Below are 26,811 nucleotides of genomic sequence, written 5' to 3' on the forward strand. Positions count from 1 at the left end.
TGGTCACCAAGAGATCGTGAACCGCAGTTGATTTCTTAAACTTTTTCCAACCCCAAAGCAAAAATAAACATACGTATTATGTAAATATATGTTTATTTTTTTCTCCTGAAAATAGATACATGAATATACAATGCATAGACGGTTAGTGCAGACTTAGAACTATTAGCATGACGATTGAGATGGCTGTTAAATTTAAGTAGAGTGACGACTACACTAAACATAATGAGTGCAAATTGGATTTAAGGCCTCATTCTGTTTTATAGAAAAATAGATGCTGCAGACCTTTAATTGGTCAAACATTTTACAAATGCAGATTAGTTATGGATAATAGTAACTGCTCAAGGCTTTTATGGAAAAATATCAACCTTATATTAACAATACAAATAAATGCACGACTTAAGCCAAGATATAAATACATATCCTTTAGTAGACATTGGTAATTCCAGTGGAACATTTTTCAATGCTCTTGTCCAGTTACGTTTCTGTCCGTCTTAATGGTCTATCATATACACCGCTTGCATCACTCTGCTGACCATGTCTTATGGGGACTTGTGGGTCTTGGCAGTTCCCTGAAAGAGATAAGACCATTGTTTTCTTACCAACCGCTGACAAATACAGACAGACCCATAACTCACTGCTCACAATGGTGCTTCATGGAAAACACTCTTGGTGTCACTGTTGCGCAAGTCAAACCTGGGGTTTGCGACTAGCAGCTAGCATACCACACCCAAACTTAATATTAGAACCCAGCCTTGGCGCTAATATTACCCAGCTTCAAATAGAAGAGGCATTGCTCATGATACGGATATGTTCTGAGCGGCCTGTACTGCATTCGAGGCCAAACTACCTAGTTTGTGAACAACAACAGACATGTTTTTTTCTACTCAGATAACCGACTTACAGCTGCCTGGGTTTTGGCGTAGTTCATGTGGGCATAGAGCAGGACAGCCGTATCGTTGTGCGAAGCCTCCAGAGCGATGGACAGAGCGTTGCTGCCATCCTGCGGAATGACAAAACTCATTTCAATTCACGGAGACACATAAACCAAAATAGTTGTATTAGAGGGACTTCAGGAGGTATCCGCTTTGTTACTTCAACCGTGTTTAATAGGTATTGTACTTGGAGTTGTAAAATGTAGAATACTACAGTAACAAGGGGTTAACTCAACCTCTTTGCCTTTCTGTCTCCCTGGACACCCATATCCCTCCAGTACAGTACAGTATGTCACAGTGTTGAGCAAAAAGAACGCCCAAATACTTTCCCACCCCATCTCGGTCCAGCTGTGACCATCTGAAACTCAAAACCATGTGCTCTATGGCCCAACTTGTTCAAACCCAGATGTGTAAGCTCAAATGTGTTTCTGAGCATTTGAACCGGTCTTACTACAGTTCATATGAAGTGACTCTGGAACATAAGAAAACTTAAGGCCATGGAGACCCATTGAGCAGTTCAAAGAGCAACTATGCAAGTCACAAGAGGCAAACTACCCGTATTAATTCACTACCAGCATGATATAACAGTACACAGAACACCATTCTGGCATGTTAATGTGCCCCTCGAGGGCATCTAAACAGTCTAGTGACTTTCTTTCCTATAACAGCGGCGAGTCAAAGACAGATGGACAGATGAAGGCAATTAAGACAGTAGTCTGCCAGAGGCTGGCTCTGAACGGCTGGACAGACACAAAGTAGAGGTCTACAAAAAGGGATGAAAAGAAAACGTCTAGACAGTGTAGGTCATTCTTGCATGCCCATTTTCCATAATGTCTTTTAATTTGATTTGCACTGTTCCTCCGTATTAGAAGAAAGTGTAGCACCGTGATGGATTTTGGACTACAGTGGATTTTCAACATGTCACTTCCTTTTGTCACTGGGCTGGTGTGCAGGGAAGTGCCTAGCAACAGCCGATAAAACTCACGTTGTCCACGATGGAGATGTCACAGCCCGGCTGGTCCAGGAGCAGGGAGACGATCTCGGCCCGGCCGTGTTCGCTGGCGCACATGAGCGCTGTGGAGCCCTCGTCGTCCTGCACGTTCACATTGGCGCCACAGTCCAGCAGGGCCCGCACCATCTCCTGCCGACCGTGGCTAACTGCTAGCATCAGTGCTGTCTGGCCGGCCTGGGCGAAAGCAGGAGAGTTGGAACATTGTCTTGGCATCAGAAAGACTGAAGTTGAAAACTGCAAACATTGGAACAGGCTTCTGATTCCCGCATTGACTGTATAACTGTATAACTGTGTAACTAAGTAATTTGATTAATTGGCAAGTTTTTCTGACTGAATAAGGGAACTGAAGTCCCATCAGTTCTGGGACGTGGCAAGACACAAACAAAACTGAACTACATTAACAGTAATAAAAGTCACAAGATCCATAGTTCAATGGGACATAGAACAACTGCATGCCACAGTTAAAAATACAACAGTATTAAAGATGGCTTATAAAACATTTATAAATTCAGCTTGACACCCGATACATATTTATTGTACACGTCTAAAGGAGGGCTGTCCAATACTTTATTTCATAATAAACGATGTGCAGGTAAAATGTGGTTTATTCAGAGGGACGTACCTGGCTGGCCTTGGCGTTGACGTTGCCTTGGCTGAAGAGCTTCTTGACCACCTGCATGTCCTCCTCCTCCTTCACAGCAGAGAGGGCAGCCAGCATGATAGCCGTGTAGCCCGCCTTGTTCTGCTTATCCACGCAGCACATACCTGAAGAGTAGACAACACATACACTTAAAAAGGCAGAGTCACAGACAGGCGATAAAACCAGGTCGCAATTGGAATTAGGCATGCAACTTCATTTTTCCCTTGGGTTACAATGTGGAAATGCCCACTGACCCGTTCCCAGCAGGAGGCCCACCACAATGAAGTTGGAGTGGGAGACGCTGTAGTGCAGGGCGGTGTTGCCATTCCCGTCCGTCATGTTGACCACACGCGCGAGCAGGGCGGAGGACACCTCGGAGAAGGCCATCAGGTAGTCGGAGACGCGCTGAGGCTGGGCCATCTTAGCGCTGGAGATACGGAACCACTCCAGCTGCACAGTGTGGGTGCTGGAGAGCTAAGGGACAGAGGAGAGGTGGGAAAATCACTGGTGATAAACACATGACACAGCTGATTATGCATGGTTTGGTTCTAGACATGAGTCTATATACACATAGCTCAGCCAGTACAGTACAGACAGTACTTTTGTAATACTCATTCCATTAGGGACAAAACACTGATGAAAGATACACTTGTTTTGGTTCATTAGTGAAATTCTCACTAATGACGTATGCCAGTAACTACAATCACTCGTCAACGAGTTTATTTGATTGTAAAAAGCTTTGACATGGGTGGTTTTCATTCAATGCCATGCTGTGTACTCTAAAGAAACAAAAAGGACAGACATGGTAAAGCTGGTTTAACTGAAGAGGCATGTTGGAACCCACCACTTCTTTACTCTTCAGTGTTTTGACATCATCGTTCAGGTGGTTCTTCAGAATGAGACAAGCCTCGCGCATTTTTGCACTCAGCTCAAACCTATGACAAACGAGACAAATATTCAAAAGCTGGCAGTTATATCTAGGAAGCCTAATTTCTCTAAATGCTACCTTGTGCCATTTAGCAAACAACGGTCGGTTAGTAACTTAGATTACATGAAATCGCCCAAAAATAAAAAGGAGAACGCATCATTATTTAGATCCCTCCTTCACAACATACTTCTCTTTCACAGTGTCAGAGGCGTTGGTGGCTCCTCCCAGGACCTCGTCCTCGCTGTCGCTGTCGTCCACGTTCACGTTCCTCTCCTCGTCCGACGTGTCCTCCAGAGCCGCCGCCGCCTCCTCGCTGCTGTCCGAGCACCCGCCGTCCCCACTGCCCGCCGACGAACTCCCCTCTTCCTCCTCCTCCTCCTCCTCCTCCTCTTCCTCCGCCTCCTCCTCCTCCTCGTCCTCCTCGCTCGATGTCGACTCATACCTGATCACGTAGAACGACAGGGATAAGATGACCGCATGTCGTGGTGACGCATTCCCGTTCACTGCACTTTTCGAAACTCACCCTCCATTGAGAATACCGACAAACTGCAAGCTCTTCTTGCCGCTGCTGCGAGTTTGACCCGGGTCACTTCCGTCCTTCCTCTTCATGATGGATTTAAGCATACCTGGAGCCAGTAATGATGCTATGGATGTCGGTTCGTTTTAATGGATGACTTTAAACAGAACAGCATAGCACGTAATGCAGCACAGGTAACCCAACATGACGCATTGTTAGGTCATGTGCATTTGATTCTTGATCGTTTATGAACATTAAAGAGAAATAATGCACTGTACATATGTTGGTTTAGGACTGTATAGTCCTAGTGTAACAAATCCTAGCTGATACCTACCTCCAACAGATGTCTGGTTGCTGGGAGTGGTCACTTCCTCCTCTCTGTCCGCCACACTGACCATTTCCTCATCAGGGGTAACCTTGTACTCTGCGATGGTCATCTGTCTTCTCTTCAGCGCGGTGGCCAGAGGTTTCTGCTCCTGCACCTCCTCAAGAATATTCTCCCATTGGCTCCCAGTGCTGACCAGAGCTACTGGGATTGGTTCAGGTGGACTCTCAACAATGTCAGTCTGTGTACTCTGGTGATTCTCATTGGCTGGCAAATCCCCCCCTACACATGCATCCACAACCTCAGGGCAACAGGACACTGCCACATGTTGCAAAGTGCAAGTGGACGAATCAGTTGCTACTTGAGCGTTTGCCATGGTAGGTTTGGCAAGGACACCCTTCTCAAACATGACCCGGGACTTTCTCTCTTCTTCTTGGGCTTTCAGCGCTCCCAAGTCCTGGTCAGCTTGGCTCAGTCTCCCCTCCAGAGCCAAAATGGACTCCTGTTGGAATTTGATGGTGTCTTGTAAGGTGTCCATCTCTCTCTGTGCCTCGCTGGTGACGCCGAGCAGAGATTCCATTACCCACACAGAGGCCTCCTGCGTTTCCACGCCCACCTGGACTGCCTCGTCGCAAGCAGACGCCTCTTCAGTCCCAATGCTTTTCTCGCAGACGGCCACCTCTGTTCCCTCGGACGCGTCTTTCACTTCCTGTCTGTAGTAAAACACCCCTTCCTCCAGTGACACGTCATCCCCAACTGCCACCGACATCTTCTCCACAGACTCGGCTGGAATTCTTTCTGGAACCTTCTCTGAGTTTCTCTCAGCCTTCACCTCCGTTTTCTCGCCCAGTCTGTTGACGTCTCCTGTTTTGCTCGAAGTCGGAGGAGTTTCCTGAACTTGGGACTCCTCTGTGGTAGAAACAGTCACTGTTGTGGTCGTCTGTCGTTCTTGGACCACCGTCTCTTTGGCAGCAAAATCTTTCATCTCCTGCAGCGCCGACATAAGCATGTCTTTCTCCGCACGCAACTTAGCCACTTCTCTCTCCAATGCCGGGACCCCCTTCACCCGCTCCTCCATCTCCTTCAGTTGCCGAAGGGCAATGGCCATTTGCTCTCTCACTGTCTGCAACTGGGTGGGTGGTAGGGAAGCCATTCCGGTGGTTGAGGCAGGAGTGCTCCTACCGGAGGTGTGAGGACTGAGTTTGATCCAGCTACTCTGGGGTGGGGTAGGGGAGACCAAAGACTGTAGCTGAGACTGACCATCCACAGTGGTTGTGTTAGCATTGGAAGTCAAAAGAGGAACATTTGTCTTAGCGGCCTCTCTGAAGCCTTGCTTGGGAGGGTCTGAAAGCTGGAACCGGGTGCCATTTTGGTGCTGGTGGGTCTGCTCTTGCTGTAGTCGCCAACTGGTTTCAAGGAGGGTTCTCTCCACCCTGGGGTTGCGCAGAGGAGGAGGAGGAGGGGGAATTTTGGAGCCGGCGGAGTGCGGTGGGGAGCTGATGATGGTGAGTGGGGACAGAGGTTGGGCTTCGCAGGGTGCCGAACCGATGCGGTTCCTCGGGGGCGGCGGAGGGGGAACTCTGCCATCTTCGCTGGCAGGGGACGAGAGAGACTCGGTGGAAGTCCAACCGCTGGCTCGTCCCCCGACGCTGGTGCTCCGCTGCGAGACTTTGACGCCCCGCGTCGACCTGCGGGAGCTGAGGGGCGCCCGGCGCAGGTTGTGACCGCTCTCGATCTCCTCCACGTACTTGAGGAAGTCCAAGTCCAGCTGGAAGCCATACGGAGTCTGGACTGAGTAGGATCCCTGTTGATCTGCCTCTTCCTGGCTGGAGTATAGGAATGGAGCACCCAGGTCTGCGGGCACAGGAACGCATCGCAAGGAACAACTTGGTTTTCAATCCCACAAATGGCCTGGGTTAGAGACTCTGGCCACAAATGGCATCTTAGCAGCACACTGTTGACCGATGAGCAGTCAACACTACTGAGTGAAACTCTAATTGAATCCTCTAAGCTGTATGCAATAACACCACAACAATGACATAAGTCTCAGCAAACATGGCAACTGATACAGAACTTAACCATTAACTTCCCACTTGCTTAGGGCTTAGGGTAATGTGTTGGGTTGTGAGCCATTATTATAAATCTGATGTTTATGCCATAACTCACCAGGCAGTTTTGGGTTAACCTGCACAGACTGAGTCATCTTCCTGGACTGAGATCTTTATGCAGAAGCCCCGACAGTCAACTCACTATCTGGGGAAAGAAGGAACACTCACTTAAATCAGTGTTTTTTAGTGCTTACCTGAAAAAAGAGGATAGCATGACATTTAGTAAGTAATCAAATGTGGAGAAGAACTACCTGAATGACTGGCTTCACATTTATGGTTAAATGTTGATGTTGAATAGTTTAGAAGTCAAGTTTCTTTCTCAGCAACTACGATTCGATATAACCACAGAAAGTTTGTTTCTTCTTCTTTACTGTCAGTTTGGAGGATGACTCCCATAGTTACCTTTTGTCATGCACTTGCTGGAGGAATCATAAAGCTTTTCTTGACGGAGCAACAGGGTTCACCTTGGGTTCCTTTTTCCTGCTGTCACTCCAACTGTGGGTCACAGCTACCCTGAAAAAGAGAGAGAGAGAGAGAGAGAAAGAGAGAGAGAGAGAGAGGAGAGAGAGAGAGAAAAAAAGAGACAGAGAGAGGGTCAGAGTAGCCTAACCTACACTATGCATACATACACACAAACACAGATCTGTTTCCCCACACCCCCGGGCACATTCCACCACACACTTCCCTCCAACATCCTGCTAGCAAGACCAGGCTAGAACGTGTCGCACTCATCAAGTATCTGAACAAGGTAGCCCTCAAAACACAGAAGAACGAACCCTTGTCTGGGATCTCTCATGACCTAGCCGTCTCTATCGGATCAAATCAAAAGTTACTTTGATTTGATCCCCTAACATGGTAAAACATGCATACATTGCATTGCCCAAGAATGAATAGATACCACATTTGGATGATTCAATAAAAACACAAATGTTCCTTACTGAGGCTAATCCATCCCAGGGTCCCCTGCGTATCAGAGGAATGGCATTCTCTGATGCTGGCTGTTAGCCTGTAATGTCAAGTTAGCTTGTTGCTTCAAGTGGAGACTGGGCTAAGGGACTGGTTAGCTTCAGCCTGTCAGCTACAGGTCACTGCTTCATAACCTGAGGGAAAGCCTGTTACCTCCTCCTCAAGGGTCAAAATACCCATCAGACATGGGTGTGCTTGGCGAAGATCTATAAATCACCTGAATGTCCAAACAACTAGGCTCTGGCTCACCCTTGTGAGTGAAGGTATTACATTTACATGTATTCATTTAGCAGACGCTCCTATCCAGAGCGACTTGCAGTGTGTACAGGGACATTCTCCCCGAGGCAAGTCGGGTGAAGTGCCTTGCCCAAGAACACAACGTCATTTGGCACATCCGGGAATCGAACCAACAACCCTCTGATTAATAGCCGGACGCCCTAACCGCTCAGCCATCTGACCCCTGAGAACTTAGTGAGCACCTCCCTCAGAACAGGATTAATGGAGGAGGTGTGGGTCAAACCAGGTACAATTAATGAGCATGTTAGCTTTGATAAACAGTCCTGTGCTATTTTTCTAAAGGGCAATGTGTTTCTTGTTACCAAGTCATGCAAGTTCCAGTCAAAGCGCAGAATGTCTTACATCCCCTTTAACCTGTCTGAACTTGCTCATTGATAAATGTTACATTTTTGTTTTTAAAATGCCAACTTCTGATGTGTGTGTTGGTCGGAGATCAGGCTTTAAAAGAAGAATTCCACAGATATGGCATCTGGGTCTGCATTGAATACTCGGAGGCCTCGCTGTTCTTGTCAGTATGCTGCAGATAAGGAGTGCAGGTTCGACACGACCGCCTAGCCTCCCATCCTATCCCACTCCTCCTCACTCACAGCCTGCCTGCCTCACTCAGCAGAAAACAGGCCAGTTCAAATGTTTTTTTCCAGGTCCTGATGACAGGCAGCAAATTACAGGGCACAGGGGGAGAAGGCACATTCCTCTACACCCCTCATCTTCCATCACCAGCCAGGAGCCACCACAAGCATCTCACACACACACACACACACACACACACACACACACACACACACACACACATACACATACACATACACACACACACACACACCAACTTTAGGTGTTTTTCTGCCCATAAAACACATTGGTCTCACACGGAGCAAATGTCATATGACAGCATAACTGACCGGACACAATAAGTCTTAATGGGGGTAAGTTAATGTAACCTAATAACAGGCAGAGGGGTTTAACTTCATAAAGCCTTCATTAGATTCCATTGTAAATGGACATACCACATCGCTTTACAAATGGTGGCCTTGCTCGGCGAATGCAGTTTTATTGCATATATTGCCATGCTGATTGGAGGTTTATGTGAAGCTCTCCTCCTGTTTAACATAAACTAATGTTTCTTCACCATCATTCTCATTACTGAGACTGCAGTTTCCCGTAAGCGGTCATAAATCCAACACTGGGGTCTACAGTTTTGAAACAGGAAATGTCCTGGTCCAGAGCTGGTTTCATTGCCTCAGCCCATGTTTTGGAAAAGTTACCTCATCCCACCACCACCCTTTTTCCTCGAAAAAGCAAGCAGAGGGTCGAAAAAGCTGACTGACAATGAAGAAGAGGAGAGGGCCTCTAGCTACACAGAACCTGATAGGACTGCGCCCCGCACATATTAACCCAGTTTCTGGTGTTCATGGACAAGGGCAAACCTATTCATTCAACTAGACCCCCCCCCCCATCCATTGGCTCACTTTAACTACCAAAGTACTTTACATGAGAAAAGGCCCATTCTCAAAAAGAGACACTAACTAGCATGCACACATGCAAGCACTGATGCGTGCACACATACACACACTCGGATGTATGCACGCACGTACAGATACACACACATTCCTCCCCCTCCTAACACACACACACGCACGCACACGCGCGCACACACACACACACACACACACACACACAGACACAAAGTAGGGCCTCAACTTCCTCACTGGATGCTTCTCTGCAAGTGGTTCAGCTGCTGGGATAAATCTGCAGTTTCCTGAAGGGAAGCAGGTTTGAGAGTACCCCCCCCCCCCCTCTGACACCCCCAGGGAGACCTCCTATTGTCTCCCAGTAAGAACTCCCATCTCTCTCCTGCCAGGAAGCCCATTGGCCGCGCTCAGGAAAGCTGCTTCCTGACAGCCACAGGAAAAACGCCACGGTGAAGGCAAGCAAAACTGAGAGCTGAACAAACACAGCGTTGGTGTGACACAATAACAAAAGGCCCTCACTCTCAGGCATGCAAACACACTTTGCTGTCCTGTAGTCAGCGAGGGCCCAAGCTAAAATCACATGACGCGTCACGCAGGACTTAGGTAACATGCAATTAAAACTAGGTTCAGTACAGGAAGTTGACAGAAATAACAGACTGACACCTGAACTTATACAGACCTCATCCCTGGGAACATGGGGCCACATCCTTGCAAAATTCTTTGTCATATGAATCACACTTTCCGTCAATCACATTAATCGTAAAAAATTTTTTATTCAACTGAACTTTAGAAAATACATCTTAATCCTTATCTATGAACATCGACTTGGTTTTAAAAATCACATGCATCTCATAAACCCCCCCCCCCCCCCCTCCCGCCAAAGACAATCAGCCACATTCAAGCCCAACAATGAAGCATTATGCTACTTCAGTGGTGAAGCTGTTTCGCTGAGTTTTGTGAGCTCTCCTTGTTTTCCTCCGCCCCAATCCCCCTCACTCTCCACAGGTTCAAAATGTCACAAAGTGAATTGAATCAGGATTGAAGAAGTCCATGACTTAGGTTGGCATTTGAGAGACAGTGTATGTCTCAGAGTCTAGTCTACCCATGGCGCCATTTTGGACTGGGCGAAGGGAAGTCGAAGTCGAGCTGTGGGGCTATATTCAAATGCTGAGAAACAATGGTCTCTATGTACGTCTACCCACCCGCTTTCTATAACTGTCACTAAGCAGCCCTTCTTGGTGTCCTTGTGTAAAAAAGATGAGGGTGTGAGGTAGCACTGATTGGCTACACAAGGGACAGTCTAAACACTGCAGGCGGAAGCCGTTGCTATGTGACTTCCAACTGACATTTTCAGACGCGTTTTCAACCCATTATCTTGGACAACGCCCATCTGGTTGACTTGACCGGACTTGTAATGACTAATGACTAAATTGAATTCAAACCGTAATGTTGACATCTTTGGAAATAATTAGCCGTATTAGAGTCCCATTACTAGTTGAACACACAGTACAGGACATTCCACATCTAGAGCAGATCCCAGAGGCAGGACCCAGTCACAACCCATTGAGGAACACCCATGCCCAATGGATAAAGTCCCCCTCCCTGAAACAAAGCCGTTCATAGAAATCTACTTTGACCAATTATCCACCGTTTCCACTGGTCGTTGCTCCCAACAGTTCCAGGTCTGGTATCGAGAACAGTCACACAGCATTACCCTAAAGGAGTTAGCTAAAACAGACGCCTTGTTGCAGTCTTCGGCGGTGTGCCATGCAAGGAACATCATTGCCTGACGCTGTAAAATATTGTATCGATTCTTTAAAAGAGAAGATGAAAGATTTATTTTATCTTTCAAAAGCAGAGCTTGAGTGAGTGTCAAAGGATTAGCAGATATTTGATTCCTGAAACCTTTATTTTAGCCTGGGTCTTGATGAAGGTACCAGAAATGTCTGAGGTGCCCAAAAATGTGTGTGTGCAGGTACATTTCTTTCCTGTTTATGATATTATAAACACACACAATATATAAATATATCAAAATCAAAACAAGCCTCCTTCTCCAACAGTAGCAATTGAAGCTTCCAGATGTTTGATTATTGTACCACTAGTTAAAGACCAGATGTCATGTAGCGCCTGTCTACATAGAAAAAACTAAAATACCTGTCATGTTTTTGACTGGACTCAACACCATCTCTTTGATCAAAGAAGACGGCAGATAAAAAAGCTAAACCACTGCGTTAGACAGAAAACGCTGGGAAATAACTGTTACTTACTCTTATGAAAGTAACTATAAAAATATAGCTGCAAGTAGCGATGCGGGTTCCTCCGCAAAATATTATTAACATGTACACTGTAGAAGATCGAGACTTGGACAACAAGAGAGCAAAACTATTTCAACAACAATAGGCTAAACGGGGATTTGAACTCATGAGCATAAGGTTACAAGTCAGTGTCTCTAGCCTCTCTGCTACACACCAACAACTGAGAATTTATGATTAGTAAGGGCTCATTATTAACTTTCCATAGGATATTGAAACTTCTTGAGTTGATCTCTTTCCAGACTCTCAGTCAATGCACAACTAACATAAGTCATGTGGTCAACTCGGCTAGGGCAGAGCTCATATTCAACTCCTTGCAAGATTGATCGGAGTGTTGTTATGGGCTCAAATAAACACTCATTGCTATGTTTTACAACCGGAGGATTGACCGGAACACTTGAAACCCATGCCTCTGACTAGTTTTGAACCTACAACCCTTTGCTTACCAGCACAACATCTCAGCCAAGTTCTATAACTGGATAATAAAAAAAAATGTTTCTCCAATGGTGAGGATTGTCAGATTTGGTCCGAGTTCAAACAGCCATTATTCTCTCGTACTCGTAATTCAGTCATTTTGACATATCAAGGTGAAACTTTGCATTGGTACTTCAGAGGCATGTCACCTTAAAGCCTATTAGGTTTGAACCATCCTTAAAAAATACATTTGATTTAGTGACACGATCATATTTAGGCAATGTGTACATTTACATAAATACACCCCTTTAAGCCATTTTGTACTTGATTCAATTGCCTTAAATAACATTTTTTTTATGTCAATGATACATATCTGTACTAAATGTCAAGTCAATTGGTTCAAGAGAAGAGACATTTTTAAGGTTTTCCCAAATTATCACTGTACAGGAAAATCAATCAAGCGAACCTTATGGGTCCTCGAGGCTTTTTTGTTTGCCATGAGAAATAAGGCATGCACACCAAGTTTCAGAAGAATTTGAGCAATGAGGTGGAAATGCTATCACTTTGAAAATCTGACTTTTGGGCGTTTCCTGTGGCGCCCCCTATGGTCTGATGTAGCCAATAGTTAGTGTGGGGGTACCCACTCAGATGTAGTATCACTGTGCCAAATTAGAAAATTAGTTGCCAATATCATGTTGAGTTATTGTGGCGCAAGGAGAAGAGGAATAATAATAATAATAATAATAATAATAATAATAATAAAACTATTGAAAACAATAGGTTTCCTCCTGACGGAGGAACCCTAATAAAAAGCACAAAATACAACTGTAATAGAACAACAGACTTGACTGTACTTTAAAGAGGCATTACAAAACGGAGCTTAGTTCGACCTCTGCATTTCCTGGAAAAAGCAGATGTACTATAACTATGCCCATCAGCCATAACCGTTTCCCAGCAGACAAAAACCAGAAGGTAAACAAGATTGTGTCCTAACCAAGGGCATGTCTTCAAATCCAGCTGTCTCCCATTTTGACAGTTATCAATTAAAGCTAAATTCAAAAATTCTGAAGTGACAGTAATGAAGGCATGCACAAAATGTTAAAATTATCTTGGTAAATGAGTTCTTCCTGTGAGAAGTTTCAGATAACCTCCTAAGTGGGAATCCACAGTATCTCAGACACTGGATTTGATTAGAAGGCTCTCTCCCAGTTCTTGTTAGTGAGTGGTGAGCAAACAGGGATATTTTTAGCCAGTTATCTTTCATCCACCATTTCTCAAACGCTGTAGTGTGGGAACTGGAATCAGACTGACCTCCTTTAAAATGTGTTTGTGGGTAACAAATAATCATTAAACAGGCACTACATCCTAATACAGTGGTTTAAATCATTTTCCAAAACATTGAGACAGGCCCATCCTTAAGGGAATTATAAATATCAGCAAAGGTTCCAGTGTTGACGATTAAAACAATGGGAAAACATACAAAACAAGAAGCCCTCTTCACAAACTAACTTCACTTGGATTTATTTGTGTTGTGTAATTAAGAAACCCACAGAGATCTGGTACAATTTAGTAAGTGGCCATTTCTATCTTCAAAAGATGAAGGCTTGCTAATTAAGAAGAGAGGATTCTACCATTATGTTGCACTTACCACTTAGGCTAAATTGCTGCCTGAAAATGCATAGATTCTCTATGAGTTAGTGGTACTCTTTGACTAGGTGTATGGTCATGTAGACATGAAAACTATGGAAACATATAAATATGCCTTTGAACTGTTCTGTAGCAATGTACTCTTTTTAAATGAACAAAGTTTATAGTCATGCTCAAATAAACCCAAACATCTGCCTGGGCATAGAGCTTCATCAAACAGTGGTTTCTTCTAGCTCTGGTAACAGAGCTTGGCAATTACCTGATCTAAAGCATCTCACATAACATGAAACCCTTTAGTTCTCTCAGTGTTTTGTCTGATGAACCACAAAGAAAAACAAATCAACAATTCCTTAATTTTTTATTGTAAGCAAGCCTCTTGGGGGGGGGGCAGACATTTGAGGGGGACCTGGGCCCTTCCCTTCATGGCTAAGCTACTGTTATGAAATTAATAATGAACTGAAATTTATTTTTTGGACTGGATATCGAGCCCCAACATAGACTTTGAATATTACAGCCCCCGCAATGATCTGTACTTTTTGGGACTGATTTCAAAGTAGATATTTGGACAGAAAATACCCAGAAAACAGCCCTGCTCTCACTGGCTGTGAACATGTCAGCCAGTCAGATAACTCCCTCACAGGCCACAAACCTCTCCACACAGATTGGACTTTCAAAGTGCATTTAAAAGAAATGGGACCGAAAGTGCAGAGTAGGGTATTTGTATGAAAGAATACAACCTAATATGGACTTTTATTCTCATTGCTCATACATGGGGCATGTCCCATGTATCAGACTATTACACTAGCCACATAACACTCCCCGCACTAAATTTACGGAGGTTCTATTTTTGAGACGCACGCTGTAAGACATACCCAAGTGTGCCGTTACAGGAACTAACCATCACACATCCTTTGGGTGAGCTCATCAATGTTGTTGAAAGCTTCACACATCACTGTCCAACAGACAAAACTGTTTTGATTTGCACCAATGAGCCTCAAGCTTTATCTAGGATAACAACACATCAGTCAAGTGTGGAGGATCCTGACAAGGTGCTTGCGAATGAGCCTCACCCGATAAACCATGCAGAGACTAATATGTTGCAATCGTATCATGTTGTTTCCCAGGTTACCTTTATAGCTGAGACAATCAGAAAGTTCATCTTTTGTCCTTAGCAAGGATGCTGCTGTTTACTGACAGAGACATAGAGGCAAAAATATCCCACAAGTGATTTCTTTCTTGATCTATTTTGATTTAATCTTTGTTTCACCTTACTCTGACCTCGGAACAGAAGCTTCTGTGTCAGAGAGCACGTTGTCAATGAATCATGTGAATCGGCTTTGTCTATTTGTTTAAATATTTGTTGATAAATCCTAGTTTAGTTTAATATTTCTTTCCCACACTCCCCAATCAGTTCTCAATTGTCTACAGAAGATACATTCAGACATTGTACACAACAACACTTTATTAATATTAGCTTTCAATGTTTATATCTGGTTTGACCTTCCTGAAGTAAAAATAACGATACTGAGAGGTCAGGAACTTTTATGATTGTACTGTATGTGCAAGCTGAATGAAAAAGTTATTTTAATCCGACTTAATATTCAGATCTGAGAGTTACAAATAGAAACGTCAGTGAATCGAGTTACTTGAATTAAAACGCAGTGTATTAGTTGGTTGTCAAGGAAGATAAGATGGACAAGGGAATCAAACACTGGCAATGAGCCAGCAAAGCGAACAGAATCACATGACAGACAACATGGAGATGGTTAGCAATCAAGTGGATGACGATGAGTCTGGGCAGTACAATTAGGCAGGGGCCACACACTGCATGACCAGATAGGAGGAAATAATCCAAATTAGCCATAACAATATGAACCCATGTTCTGTTCGGTTGTGCATGATGTGATCACATGTTGTTGTCGGAGACTGTGGAACTCAACTTGGTGTTACTCAGTAGAGTGGTAAAGATTTGGCACCACTAACACAACATGAGGTTGTTAGGATGTTAGGGGGTTGAATCTCCACTGACAATTTGGGGATTTCCATGTTGTGTCCCATTGTTATATAATGGCTCAAAGAAATTGCTAGATAATAAGAATATTTTTACTATCCATCCTTCACACATCTCATCACATGAAATGTGTTGCACAGCCAAAGCTGTAGGCAAAGCTGGAGAATATTATGTGATAGATATAGGGCCTATATAACTTTCACTCATCTTTATAAGTTGTTTGTATAATATGGTGTTGCCTTACTGCTGTAATGAATTTACAGGCACTCATTAGATCACAACTGCGAAACATTTTGTATATTCCATGTGACAAATTCATGAACTAGTACGCTACAGTAGGCTATAGAATCAGTCGAAAAGTACATATTTAGACGCATTAAGGTGATGATCAATAAGAATACATTCCGCTCCAAAACGTTGCTCATATCCAACGTAATATTTTCAAAATCTATACATTCCAAAGATGGTTAGAAAATGCAAGCGCCAGCTACAATAAAACGAACGTTTTAAGGTCTGCGTAGAATTGTAGGTTCGGAAACACCCTTTTTGTCCCAACATCAAATGTAAAAGTTTACAAATGTTTACAACACGAAACAAAACACTTATGTTGCACTATAAAGGACACTGCCTTTGTAAAACTGTTGCATACCATTCGCACTCTCCTGGTGGCGTGCATTTACCTGTAGCTAACTTTAATTTATACATTCAACCATCTGTGTTGTACATTATCGTTCAAGAGAAAATGAGACCGCGTACAGTATGCTATCAAATTTCTCTTACCTTTCAGTTTCTCTCTTTATAGCTCTTAAGAACTCCTCACGACATACTTCGTATAAGGTAATAAAGCTGGAGAATGAGTAAAACTTTGCCACCCCTCGCGCTTTCCCCCTGTTCCCAGCTCACTCTTCAAAGGTCTTGACTGTCAATGACAGACATTAGAGGCGTCCAATGAAAAGGCGCTATGAGGCCAAATGATGTGGACAACAGAGTGGGTGGGAGCCGTGTTTCAAGTCAGTCTGATGGCGGCAAGTGTGTGGCCAACACGCCTCAGTTGTGATGCAGATAGTCAACCCTTGATGCCATCTATGTCAATTGCAGTGGAAAAACGTCTCTAGATTTTGTCTTTAATTCTAAGTGAAACTGTGGAACTAGGCAATGCATTCGTAATAAAATATAAACAATAATAACTTGTGAATGAATACCCAGTAACATTGTAGGGCAAGTTTGTTATCCATGTGACTCAACAACAAAAAACACTTTCAAGTCTTCAAACATTTAATTTGATTTATCCTATTTCATAATGCCAAGTCAGTTTAGGGAATCATGCGCACAAATGTCATATCTGATCTGTTAAGAATAGAGAGAACCAAACAGGAACATAACTAATCAAATTTTTTGCATTACATCTTTATTTTCCATGCTGTGTTTTGAATTCAGTGTGTGTGTGTGTGTGTGTGTGTGTGTGTGTGTGTGTGTGTGTGTGTGTGTGTGTGTGTGTAGCCTTCCTGACATAACCTAGTAATTTGCACTTTTATGGGAGACCTTGTTTAGGTTTTTGTAGTTCCCCTTAGCATTGTGCTGATTAGTACTTAACATTACAAACAGAAACAGCTCCCGATGTTCTTTTTTTCAGAGAGCTATCCGCTGTAACAGTCGTATTTGTTCACTTTTCATGTTCAGTCATTATCACATGATATTTAAAGTCATGACATTCAAATCTTGAAATCAACTGTGTGGACGTTCTCAGCTGAGTTGCAATTGAGGGACCTGACAGGAGAGGGCACTATTGCATCACAGTTACATTTCCGTTTCCATCCAATAGTAGGCTTAAAAAAGTTAAGCACGTCAAGTCTTGCCCTTGTCTCGATACTTTTCTATTGGCCTCTATGTTATGTCACAGATCTTGTAAATAGTAACACGTTTATGAGTCAGCAGCGTGCGTATTCCTATCAGAGTCTAGACACTATTTTCAAACAAGGATTTTGCAGAGGAAATAGACCAAAGGTGCCAAAATATGTTTGGGCAGTTTTGGCACATGCGAGACCGAGGCAAAGGCTAAAAGTGGAAGAAGGGAGATACCAGGAAATGCAGAAAGATAATACTCCTACTGAGACAAATTGATTTGGAAAATATAAACAGAGCCTGGAGGAGATAGGAGGAAAGCACATAGTGTGCCTGTCAACTGGAGAGCCACTACTGTAAGGTTAAAACCAAAATGTAGAAAGCACATTAAAGTAAGAGCATTCAAATCCTTTTGGGAATGCCCTCTTGTGTTGACTGACTTCGGAAGTGTTAGGTCATTGCTTCTTGACCCTTGAGATGTGTGTAAAGATAACAGCTAACTATTTTACCAGATGTCTTATACTCTGTTGAGGATTTGAATATTTTGATATAGGTCACGTCTCATTTGGAAATGTTTCTTTAGTCTTGTTCAGAGTTCTCTGGGTCAGCTGCAAAATTGCAGTTGATAGTTTTCCCTTCAGTGATACACAGTATAAACTTAGTTAACACCCAGAATTTGGTTGCACACAAATGCATGGTTCCTAAGAACTATGTTGTACATTAATCTAATGGCCCTACATGCAATTTGATGTTGATTGTTATTAATTAACCATAGCTTTTTGATTACACATGCTACAAACGTCTTATTTATCACAAAAACAGCCAGTACAGTTGTGTAAAACACATATGCAGTATATCTTTCTGTTTGAGAATGGTTTGGCGTGCACAACGGCAAACACGCTCTCTCTCACTCCACTCGGGTGCTGGGGTGAGGATAATGCTGGGAGCAGGGCCAGGGGCTCAGTGCTTCCCTCTGGGGTCATGTTGCTGACCCTCCGGCCCAGATGGTCACACCAGGATATAGGAACCAGACTCTGAGGTTACTGTCAGACACTGTTTGTTAGACATCATGTCAGGGTCACGTCAGAGTGTTGGCTCTTCAGCGAACTCTACATACACATGGTGGATTGTCTGTTCTTGCCTGGGAGTTCTTCAGGAGTGAGGGATCTTGTGAAATTATTGAAGCTTCTGATTGGAGTCAGGTGGCTGAGCGGTTAGGGAATCAGGCTAGTAATCAGAAAGTCGCTGGTTCGATTCCCGGCCGTGCCAAATGACGTTGTGTCCTTGACCCACCCTTGCCTCGGGGGGAATGTTCCTGTACTTACTGTAAGTCGCTCTGGATAAGAGCGTCTGCTAAATGTAAATGTACATTACAAGAAACAAGTGGAGACAGTTGATGAACAAAGAATGGTGTATTTTTATTCACCACCACTTTGGTTTATTCAAAACCACTCTTGTAAAAAAAAAAAACACATTGTTGGTCTGACATAAGCGATCCACTATATCTGGAGAGGAGCTGATTGGTTTAGGGGAGGGGTTGGCATTGTCTATGGAGTGACTCAACATTTCCAAGAGTGTGCAATGTACTGTTCGGCCATAGAATCACCTAACTCCTTCTAATGAATCCAACGTCAGCAATTACTGCATAATAGTCCTGTTGCGCAATTCTTCTTGTGTGGAATCGTCTGCAACCAAGCTTGGACCAATCAGATTTTCAGACAACAAAACAGCAACAAAGCAAAAAAGTATTTTACTGTTGTTGTGGCAGTAACAAATTTATCAACGAGGGCATCACAGTGATGCAGGCACCGATAGTACTGTTTATGATGTTGTTTAGTTCAACCTTTGTGTACCTTCAGTTATTATATCAACATGTGTGGATGGTGAATTGATAACGACTTCACTAAAAAGATAAATCTACAAACTGACAATCATCACTGATAATCAATAGATTTCCATCTTTTGGCTATAACATATGTTAAAGGCGTAAACACCTCACCAATAGCAACAAGTGATTATCTCAGTGAAGGAATGATAAGACGAGGACACACCAAAGTCCAAGAAAACATGTTGTCATGGGTTACTGGCTTGAAGGATATCACAGGCCGTCACGGCCTAGGGCAAACAGGAAGCCTTTATAGGTGTGCCAATTGGATTCAAGGTCTTGCACTATAAGCTTAAATCCTTAAAAAAAAGTATTTTAATTCAAGCCGATTGGGTGCAACTGGGTGAGTTTGTCCTGCCAAAGATTATTTGGCCTTCCCTTAAGATTAAACCAACACATTTCACGGCAACAGAAAGAGCTGGGGTGATCTCTTTTTTTTAGGTAAAAGGTGAACTGCAAATCAGTAACCGTTTTGTGCACACATGACGTGACGTACCAGACGTTAAATCAGTGAAAGAGAGAGTGAAGAACCGACAAATCATTGAACCTCTCATGAGTAAATAGCCAGTCTGGACTGATCAGCAGGATGAAGGCAAGGATGGGACAAAGGTGACTCAATTACCAGGTTAAATAGACAGAAATAGATCAGAGTCTACAACACTATTTGCATTTCTTTCTACGTGACAGCCAACCATTGCAGCATGACCAAAGGGCTGGGTGAGGGTCGAACACCAGACTGACATGGAGTAGGAATCAGTCATAATCGCCACTCTGTCCCATGAGTAATTGTCTTTGTACTTGATGTTTCATGTACTCGTTTGTAATATCAAGACTTGTGACAGAAATGTAGGTCATGTTCTTCTCCTTTCATTACTTTTTACAATTGTGTCATATTCAGTGTGCTGTTTTGTATTGCCATGCAATTGGGTGTTCGTACATTTACCTTTAGTCATTTATCAGACGCTCTTGTCCAGTGCGACTTGCAGTAAGTACAGGGACATTCCCCCGAGGCAGGTAGGGTGAAGTGCCTTGCCCAAGGACACAACGAACTGGAATCGAACTGGCAACCTTCAGATTACTAGCCCGACTCCCTAACCGCTCAGCCACCTGACTCGTACTATCCCATTACTACAATAAAGGCCCCCAAATGCAACTACGTCATTGTGAAAACCTATAATTGTGGGACCCATCAAAGGAGATATCAGTTCCAGTCCTTAACAATATCCTTATTATGTTTTTGGTAGTTTTCAACTGGGTGTGTCTTTATGTATGCCCCAACATTTTGTACACACCATAAGTTACATAGCTTCACATTATATAACTGTTTAAATTGGGGGAGAACAATTATGATAGACATTGGCAACCACTTTTGTTAAAAAACAAGCGGTTGAATCTGGATATTTTATTTAGGTGAAAGGGCAACTGTGAGCTGTAGTGAGTCAGTTCCCATCAGGAAGGGAACAGCCTAAATGCATACGTTCCAGACTACAAATGCTTTGCGTCTGGAATCTGGGTAAAGGGTCAACATGATAGAGGTGAATGGAATTTCAGTTGTAACGTTGTGAATAACATCTGTTCACTGGGTCCACGACAAATCACAATACACTTAGTCAACATGATGCTTGATCTGTTGTTCCCAATATGAATTAATCATTGTCCACCGTGCGGTATATTAAACTGTATAAAGGTCCATTCATGGTATAACATTAAATATAAATGTTCAAATCAACATATGTATAAACTGCTCTATCTGAAATATGTTCTCGTTGTATTTGATCAATTCATTGTCTCGATAAACAAAAAGTATGTTGTTGTAGCCATGAAACATCAAAGCGTGTTATGGTTGGATTGCCCTTCGGAACTAAGAAGGAGTCTCGTTCCCAGCTGTGCGTGTCTGATCAGAAGCAGTCGTGAAGGGGGGCCCCTGTTTCCCAAAGGCTGATGCAAGAGACCTGGCACGTGATCTCATCTTCACCTTTCACACACTAACCCGCAACTGAGTGAAAACTGAGTTAAAACAAAGGGTCTGTTCAGTCTGTTTACTATAAAAGGACTACCGAGTCATACAATCTACAAAGAAAGAGTTATTCATAAAGATTGACATGGTTTTTATATGTGTTTGTATTAAATGAGCAAAAACGTAATACAAATAACTAGCTTTATAGCTTATTTTGAAGTTAGAGGCAAAGTGTACATACATTTAGCAGACGCTCTTATCCAGAGCGACTTAGAGTAAGTACGGGGACATTCCCCCCAAGGCAAGTAGGGTGAAATGCCATGCCAAAGAACATTCATCATTTTGCACTTCCGGGAATCGAACCGACAACCTTCTGATTAATAGCCAGATTGCCTAACCGCTCAGCCATCTGACTCCCATACATTGGTGTTTAGGAATGTGTTTAGAATTAGAACGATGAATGCAATGTGAAATTAAAATACATTAAAATAATGATAACCTTTATACACAATGTTCAGTAACATTTAAACTTAAGTGTTAGCTTGGAGTGTACAATACATCACTTGAGCTTGATGGAAGAAAATGCTATGATACCTGGGCCAGAACAAAAAGAATCCTCTCGTCCATCCAAGACAACTGATTACTAAACAGAACTCTATGTCCTGCCGACACAATAAAACATTTCCCACCGGCAGATACTGTGTGCTGGTGGAGAAATCCTAGAATGTTCCAGCAGAATGGGGAGACGTGCAGGACAGGAGCACTACTTGAACCTACGTGTCCTTAAGGCACAACCCTTCTCTACAGGAACTGTTCTGGGCCCCATACTGTGGGTAATTCTGTGTCTCCATTGTTCCGTGAAATGTGGTTCGGTTGAAAAGGGATCACTTTAACTGTCAGTCAGCCAGTAAAACCCATGATTCTTACTTGTGTTTCTCTCAAGGAACTACCACCAAACACCTCTACACATGTAGACAGGCCCCTTGAATGTTTGGTCTTGCCTGAAAACTGAATCCTGTGTGCCTGGGGTGTGTCTAGAACTCTCAGCACGTGTTTTGGAGAATGGCTGTAATGGTTCAATTCTGAGCATGAACTTTCCCCTACTTCTCACAACGACCTCGTCTGAAACTCTGTTTTACTGCATTTCTCCCCACGCAAGATCCACCAGATGCCTTTAGGTGGGAAAAAAACATGTTTTTCAATGTTGTTTTAAAACACTAAGCACTGGAAGGACAATTATGAAATCTTTAAAAGTAAATTACAAATGTCTAAATTAAGCAGCTCATTATTATGTATGAAATTATATCTTTGTTTGATAATGTAGCTGTAACTCACTATCATCTTTGCTAAAATAGACTACAATAACAAGCCACAAAATGTCTGGCTACGCTTTTAATGCTATGCTTTAATCCCAAATTATATCATGATCATGCAATTTTTTTGCAAGATTCATACAAATTAGTCTGACAAAACATACCTTGTGAATAATTTCATTAAAAAAATATATGTTTTTTCTTGTGCACTGAACAATGAACTGTAAGGGGAGAAAGAAGGTGAAAGGTAACTATTCTCAGATTTCAGTTTTTTCTTACAGTACAGCTCATTTACATTAACTTCCAACCCCTCAACAAATTCTCCCCTGTATCAATGGAGTGCATCACATTATGCATACCACCCCCCTCCCCACACAACCCAGTAGCCAATGAGAACAGCCACCCGCAAGCTCTATGCAGACAGCAGGATATATAAACCTCACACTCCTGGTCTTGAGCACGGATCCAACGAGACACTAGAAAAAGACCGGCGTCGAGCTCAAAACATTCCAGAACACATACGAGAACATCATTTAAAAGCCAAAGATGCAGACACCAGTGATACTTCTGCTCCTCGTTGGCATTCTGGTTCAAGCGACCATCAGTTTGCCCTTGGAGAGGAACAGAGCGGAGATCAGCAGCAGAGAGCTGTACGCCTCCTGGGACGACGTCAACGTGGTGGCCCACGGTCTCCTGCAGCTGGGCCATGGGCTCAAAGAACACGTGGAGAAGACCAAGAGCCAGATGAGAGACATCAGCAGCAAGCTCAAAGCCTTCAACAGCACTGTGGCTGAGCTGGCGAGAAACAGCCTGGCCCGGGGGGAGGAGTTAGCGAAGGAAGCCCGGGAGATGGAGGACAGGGAGAGTCAGGTCCAGAACGTCTCCTCTGAAATGAGGGTGAAGGTGGAGGAGCTGAGGGCTGAGCGACGGGACATTAATGCCAGGATGGAGAGGCTGGAGGAGAAGGTGGACGGAACACTGGGAGCCCTGAAAGACGGCAACAACAGTAACCACGGCGATGTCAGCTTCATCCAGGTGAGACAGACTACACCAGTTTGTCTAATAGTAATATTAGACATGCAATCCTAGCAGTGGAAAGACAGAGTTTGACATCATGCAACTGTAGATCAATGGCTAACTTGTTTCACTGTTATTTTTAGAGAATATTGGAAGCACAGAACACACGGATTGATGACCTAGTGGAGAAAATACGACAACAGCAAGACAAGCTGGAGAAACAGAACACCCATCTGCATGCACTCCGAGGCAAGGTATGTACTTGAAAACAGTGACATTGGTCTTTTTTTTAAAAGGGGGAGATTGTGGGTTCAAATAAGTCAATAAATGAGACACGCAAATGCTGTTCTTGACATGTTTTGTTTGATTATGTTCCCCAGGTCATGCACAAGAAATTCAAGTCCCTTGTTAGACGCAGGGACGAAGAGACAGCACGGAAAAGCACAGAACAAAGAAATTCTCAAACAGGTAAGATACTTTCATGAAACATGCCCCATACACACCCATACATACCAACTACCTCTCAAAGCATATAACCTTTCCCCTAGTTTCTCAGAAGCCTTGCAAACGACTCCCAATTTCTTCCCTAGAGCAGTAAACTGATACATATGCTGTGTGGGAGAACAACCTGAAAAAAACCATCCACACTTCTAGCTCTCTGGCTGAAAAGAATATCTTTAGCCAACCACATTTTAAAAATGTAATCTTGTTAATGGTTATCCAGCAAGTGTATAGATGTAGACTCTACACTTTCATTGTGCAAGACATTTTGCACATAAGCAAGTACAGACATGTATTCATTTACACGCATTCCAAGTATGTCACAATGTAGACCTGCGGTCACACATTGATCCTGGTGATATAAAAAATTGTACTTTAGACCAATTTCTCTGTTGGCAGAAGATCCTGTCCAAAGTCTAACTCAGATCAGAACGAAATTTTGAACAGTTAATGGATAAGAGTTTGACATGACAAGATCATCATTGATGATACACATTCACCTTTACAGTTGTAAATCAGTAAAGTTGTACTTGGTTTCAAAGCATTGTATAAATGACCAGATCATCTATTTCATCGAGTGGCAAATTAAAACGTCTGTTCTGTTTGTTGTATCTTCAGGTTTTGCCAAAGATTGCCATGAGCTGTTTCTACAAGGGCAGAGAAGCAGTGGCGTGTACACTATCCAGCCTCACAACTCACTGCCCTTTGATGTCCTCTGTGAAATGACATCCGGTAAGAAAAAAAAACCATTCTCTTCAATTACTCTTAACAGCACGGTTGTTTTTTACAACTTTACCAACACAATTTACAATAGGTTGTGAAGTCTAGTCTTAGGGGTTGAAAACGTCGAGAAAGATTTCTCACTCTCTGCTCTCTCTTTCTCCTGCTTCCAGAAGGTGGATGGACAGTTATCCAGAAACGATTGGATGGGTCACAGAACTTCAACCAGTTATGGGAGGCTTATCAGAAAGGCTTTGGCAGCTTGACAGGTATGTCCATATTCAGCTCAAATAAACCCCAAATCCTAACTTTATTCACGTGTATGCTCATGTGATTGAATGTAACTAATCTGGAATTTAAATATTTCAGGTGAATTCTGGCTTGGACTGGAGAACATTTACTCTCTGTCGAACCAAGGCGAGAATACACTTGTGGTGGAGGTGTCTGATTTGAGAGGAGAGGTGCAACCCGTTCAGTATCCGTTTCACCTGGACGGAGAAGAGAATAACTACGCCCTGCACCTGGGCTCCAGGAGGAACCAGGAGGGCACTATGAACACAGGGTCTTCTGGTCTGCCGTTTTCCACTTCTGACCGAGACAACGACCAGAGAGCTGACCTCAACTGTGCCCAGCACCTCTCAGGTGAGACCATTATTCTTTCGCGTGTGCTCGCCAAGTCTTCAACTGTCGTGAAGCTGTGAAATTCCGCGATCAAAGATGCTGTTTCTAAAGAGTTTTTTTTTCTTCACTTTACAATATTACAGGTGGTTGGTGGTTCAGTGATTGTGGCAATGCCAACCTGAACGGCAAGTTCCCTAAGAAGAACGTTCAGAAACAACAGACAAGGAGGCAGCTGGCCTTCTGGAACACAATGACATCACATCACCGTCATTTGAAGACCGTTCTCATGAAGATTGCCCCAGCTTCAAACAAGTCCTAAATGCATTGGTTTCACTTTCACAACAGTGAGCCATGTTTTTACACCGGTTTCTCACTCCATCGTACTCAACAACTGAAGACTACTGACTTTTGCACACACAGCTGATTAAAGGGTACACAGAACCATCCAGAAAGACAAAAAAACTTCTCAATGTATAAAAATGACAAAGATTTCTTTTGTTTCTTTTTCTGAAGTTGGAATCATTTAGCACTTTGTAATATGCACATTTGCCATTTAGCCTCACCATTAGTGGATCATTATAATCCACTGTCTCAGTGGTCTCCATGTCAGTCATATTGATTGTTTTGTAAATAACAGTATTCCCTTTGTAAGAGAAAGCACTTTATACTTAAATTTCTAATGTCTTAAGGCTATGTTCTATTTTATTTTTTCTATTCAAATGTTAAAGTTAATTTTGTAGTGATTGTACAGCAAACTAAACTTGTCCAATGTTCAAAAAGTAGACATGAGAATTAACATTTCAATTGATTGTTTCAATGAATTAAAGTCTCCCAAAATATATGCATTGATCTCTGTCACCTTTGTCATAAACCAACTTAATGAACATAAATGAACAGATAATCTGAGAATCAATAGCTAGAAGTGTTCATTTCTTATACTGTTCTGAGGATATGTAATAAGTGGCCACACCATAGTTTAAATGCCAGTGTAAACCCAACATCTGTCCCCACCCAAAAAAGGACACTGCTAAATAGGCTTCTTTGGATCTGTGGACCGTGAACGATCCACTCCATGTGAATTACAACTCTATCCCCACCTGCTGGGGGTGAAGGACAATCATCTGAGCAGATGTCGAAGGGGAAACTTGCATCAGAGCAGCTGCAACAGCATCCTAAGGCCCCATTAAACGCTTTGACAAAATGAATCACTTTGATGTTGAGTTGAAGGACTTTCATTCGATGTTCTGTTTATTTCTCCAACACACTGAGTGCATTGACCTACCCACATACAGTTACAAGCATTTTTATCTTGCAGATTCTTTCGAAATGTTGCCACCTTTCACGGTCCACCTCAAACATCAGTTCCCTGATTGATTT

At 43.1% G+C, this 26,811-nt stretch overlaps 2 protein-coding genes across 7 annotated transcripts; one reads left to right on the top strand and one right to left on the bottom strand.

The window, feature by feature from the left end:
- Positions 1-74: 74 nt before the first annotated feature.
- kank3 (KN motif and ankyrin repeat domains 3) lies at positions 75-16,492 on the bottom strand. 6 transcript variants are annotated; one of them, XM_084676155.1, is made up of 12 exons: positions 16,359-16,492; positions 6,865-6,970; positions 6,521-6,603; positions 4,364-6,208; positions 4,036-4,156; positions 3,700-3,954; positions 3,429-3,519; positions 2,839-3,058; positions 2,567-2,709; positions 1,918-2,118; positions 902-1,000; positions 75-569 (listed from the first exon to the last, which is right to left on the bottom strand). In XM_084676155.1, exons 3-12 carry the CDS (start codon positions 6,555-6,557, stop codon positions 540-542), a joined length of 3,042 nt encoding a protein of 1,013 aa, XP_084532281.1. In that variant the 5' UTR covers positions 6,558-6,603; positions 6,865-6,970; positions 16,359-16,492; the 3' UTR covers positions 75-539. The 6 variants fall into 6 exon arrangements, with proteins under 6 accessions (XP_084532281.1, XP_084532278.1, XP_084532279.1 ...); XM_084676152.1 differs by having other exon boundaries at positions 6,521-6,607; XM_084676153.1 differs by having other exon boundaries at positions 6,865-6,975.
- A 6,534-nt stretch (positions 16,493-23,026) lies between these two features.
- LOC146254471 (angiopoietin-related protein 4-like) lies at positions 23,027-26,275 on the top strand. The gene is made up of 7 exons (XM_084675938.1): positions 23,027-23,610; positions 23,736-23,846; positions 23,973-24,060; positions 24,712-24,825; positions 24,987-25,082; positions 25,183-25,455; positions 25,578-26,275. Exons 1-7 carry the CDS (start codon positions 23,122-23,124, stop codon positions 25,751-25,753), a joined length of 1,347 nt encoding a protein of 448 aa, XP_084532064.1. The 5' UTR covers positions 23,027-23,121; the 3' UTR covers positions 25,754-26,275.
- The last annotated feature ends 536 nt before the right edge of the window (positions 26,276-26,811 follow it).

This window comes from Hypomesus nipponensis, chromosome 16 (genome assembly GCF_054491055.1).
Source record: "Hypomesus nipponensis isolate SF chromosome 16, ASM5449105v1, whole genome shotgun sequence".
Taxonomy (NCBI): Eukaryota; Metazoa; Chordata; class Actinopteri; order Osmeriformes; family Osmeridae; genus Hypomesus; species Hypomesus nipponensis.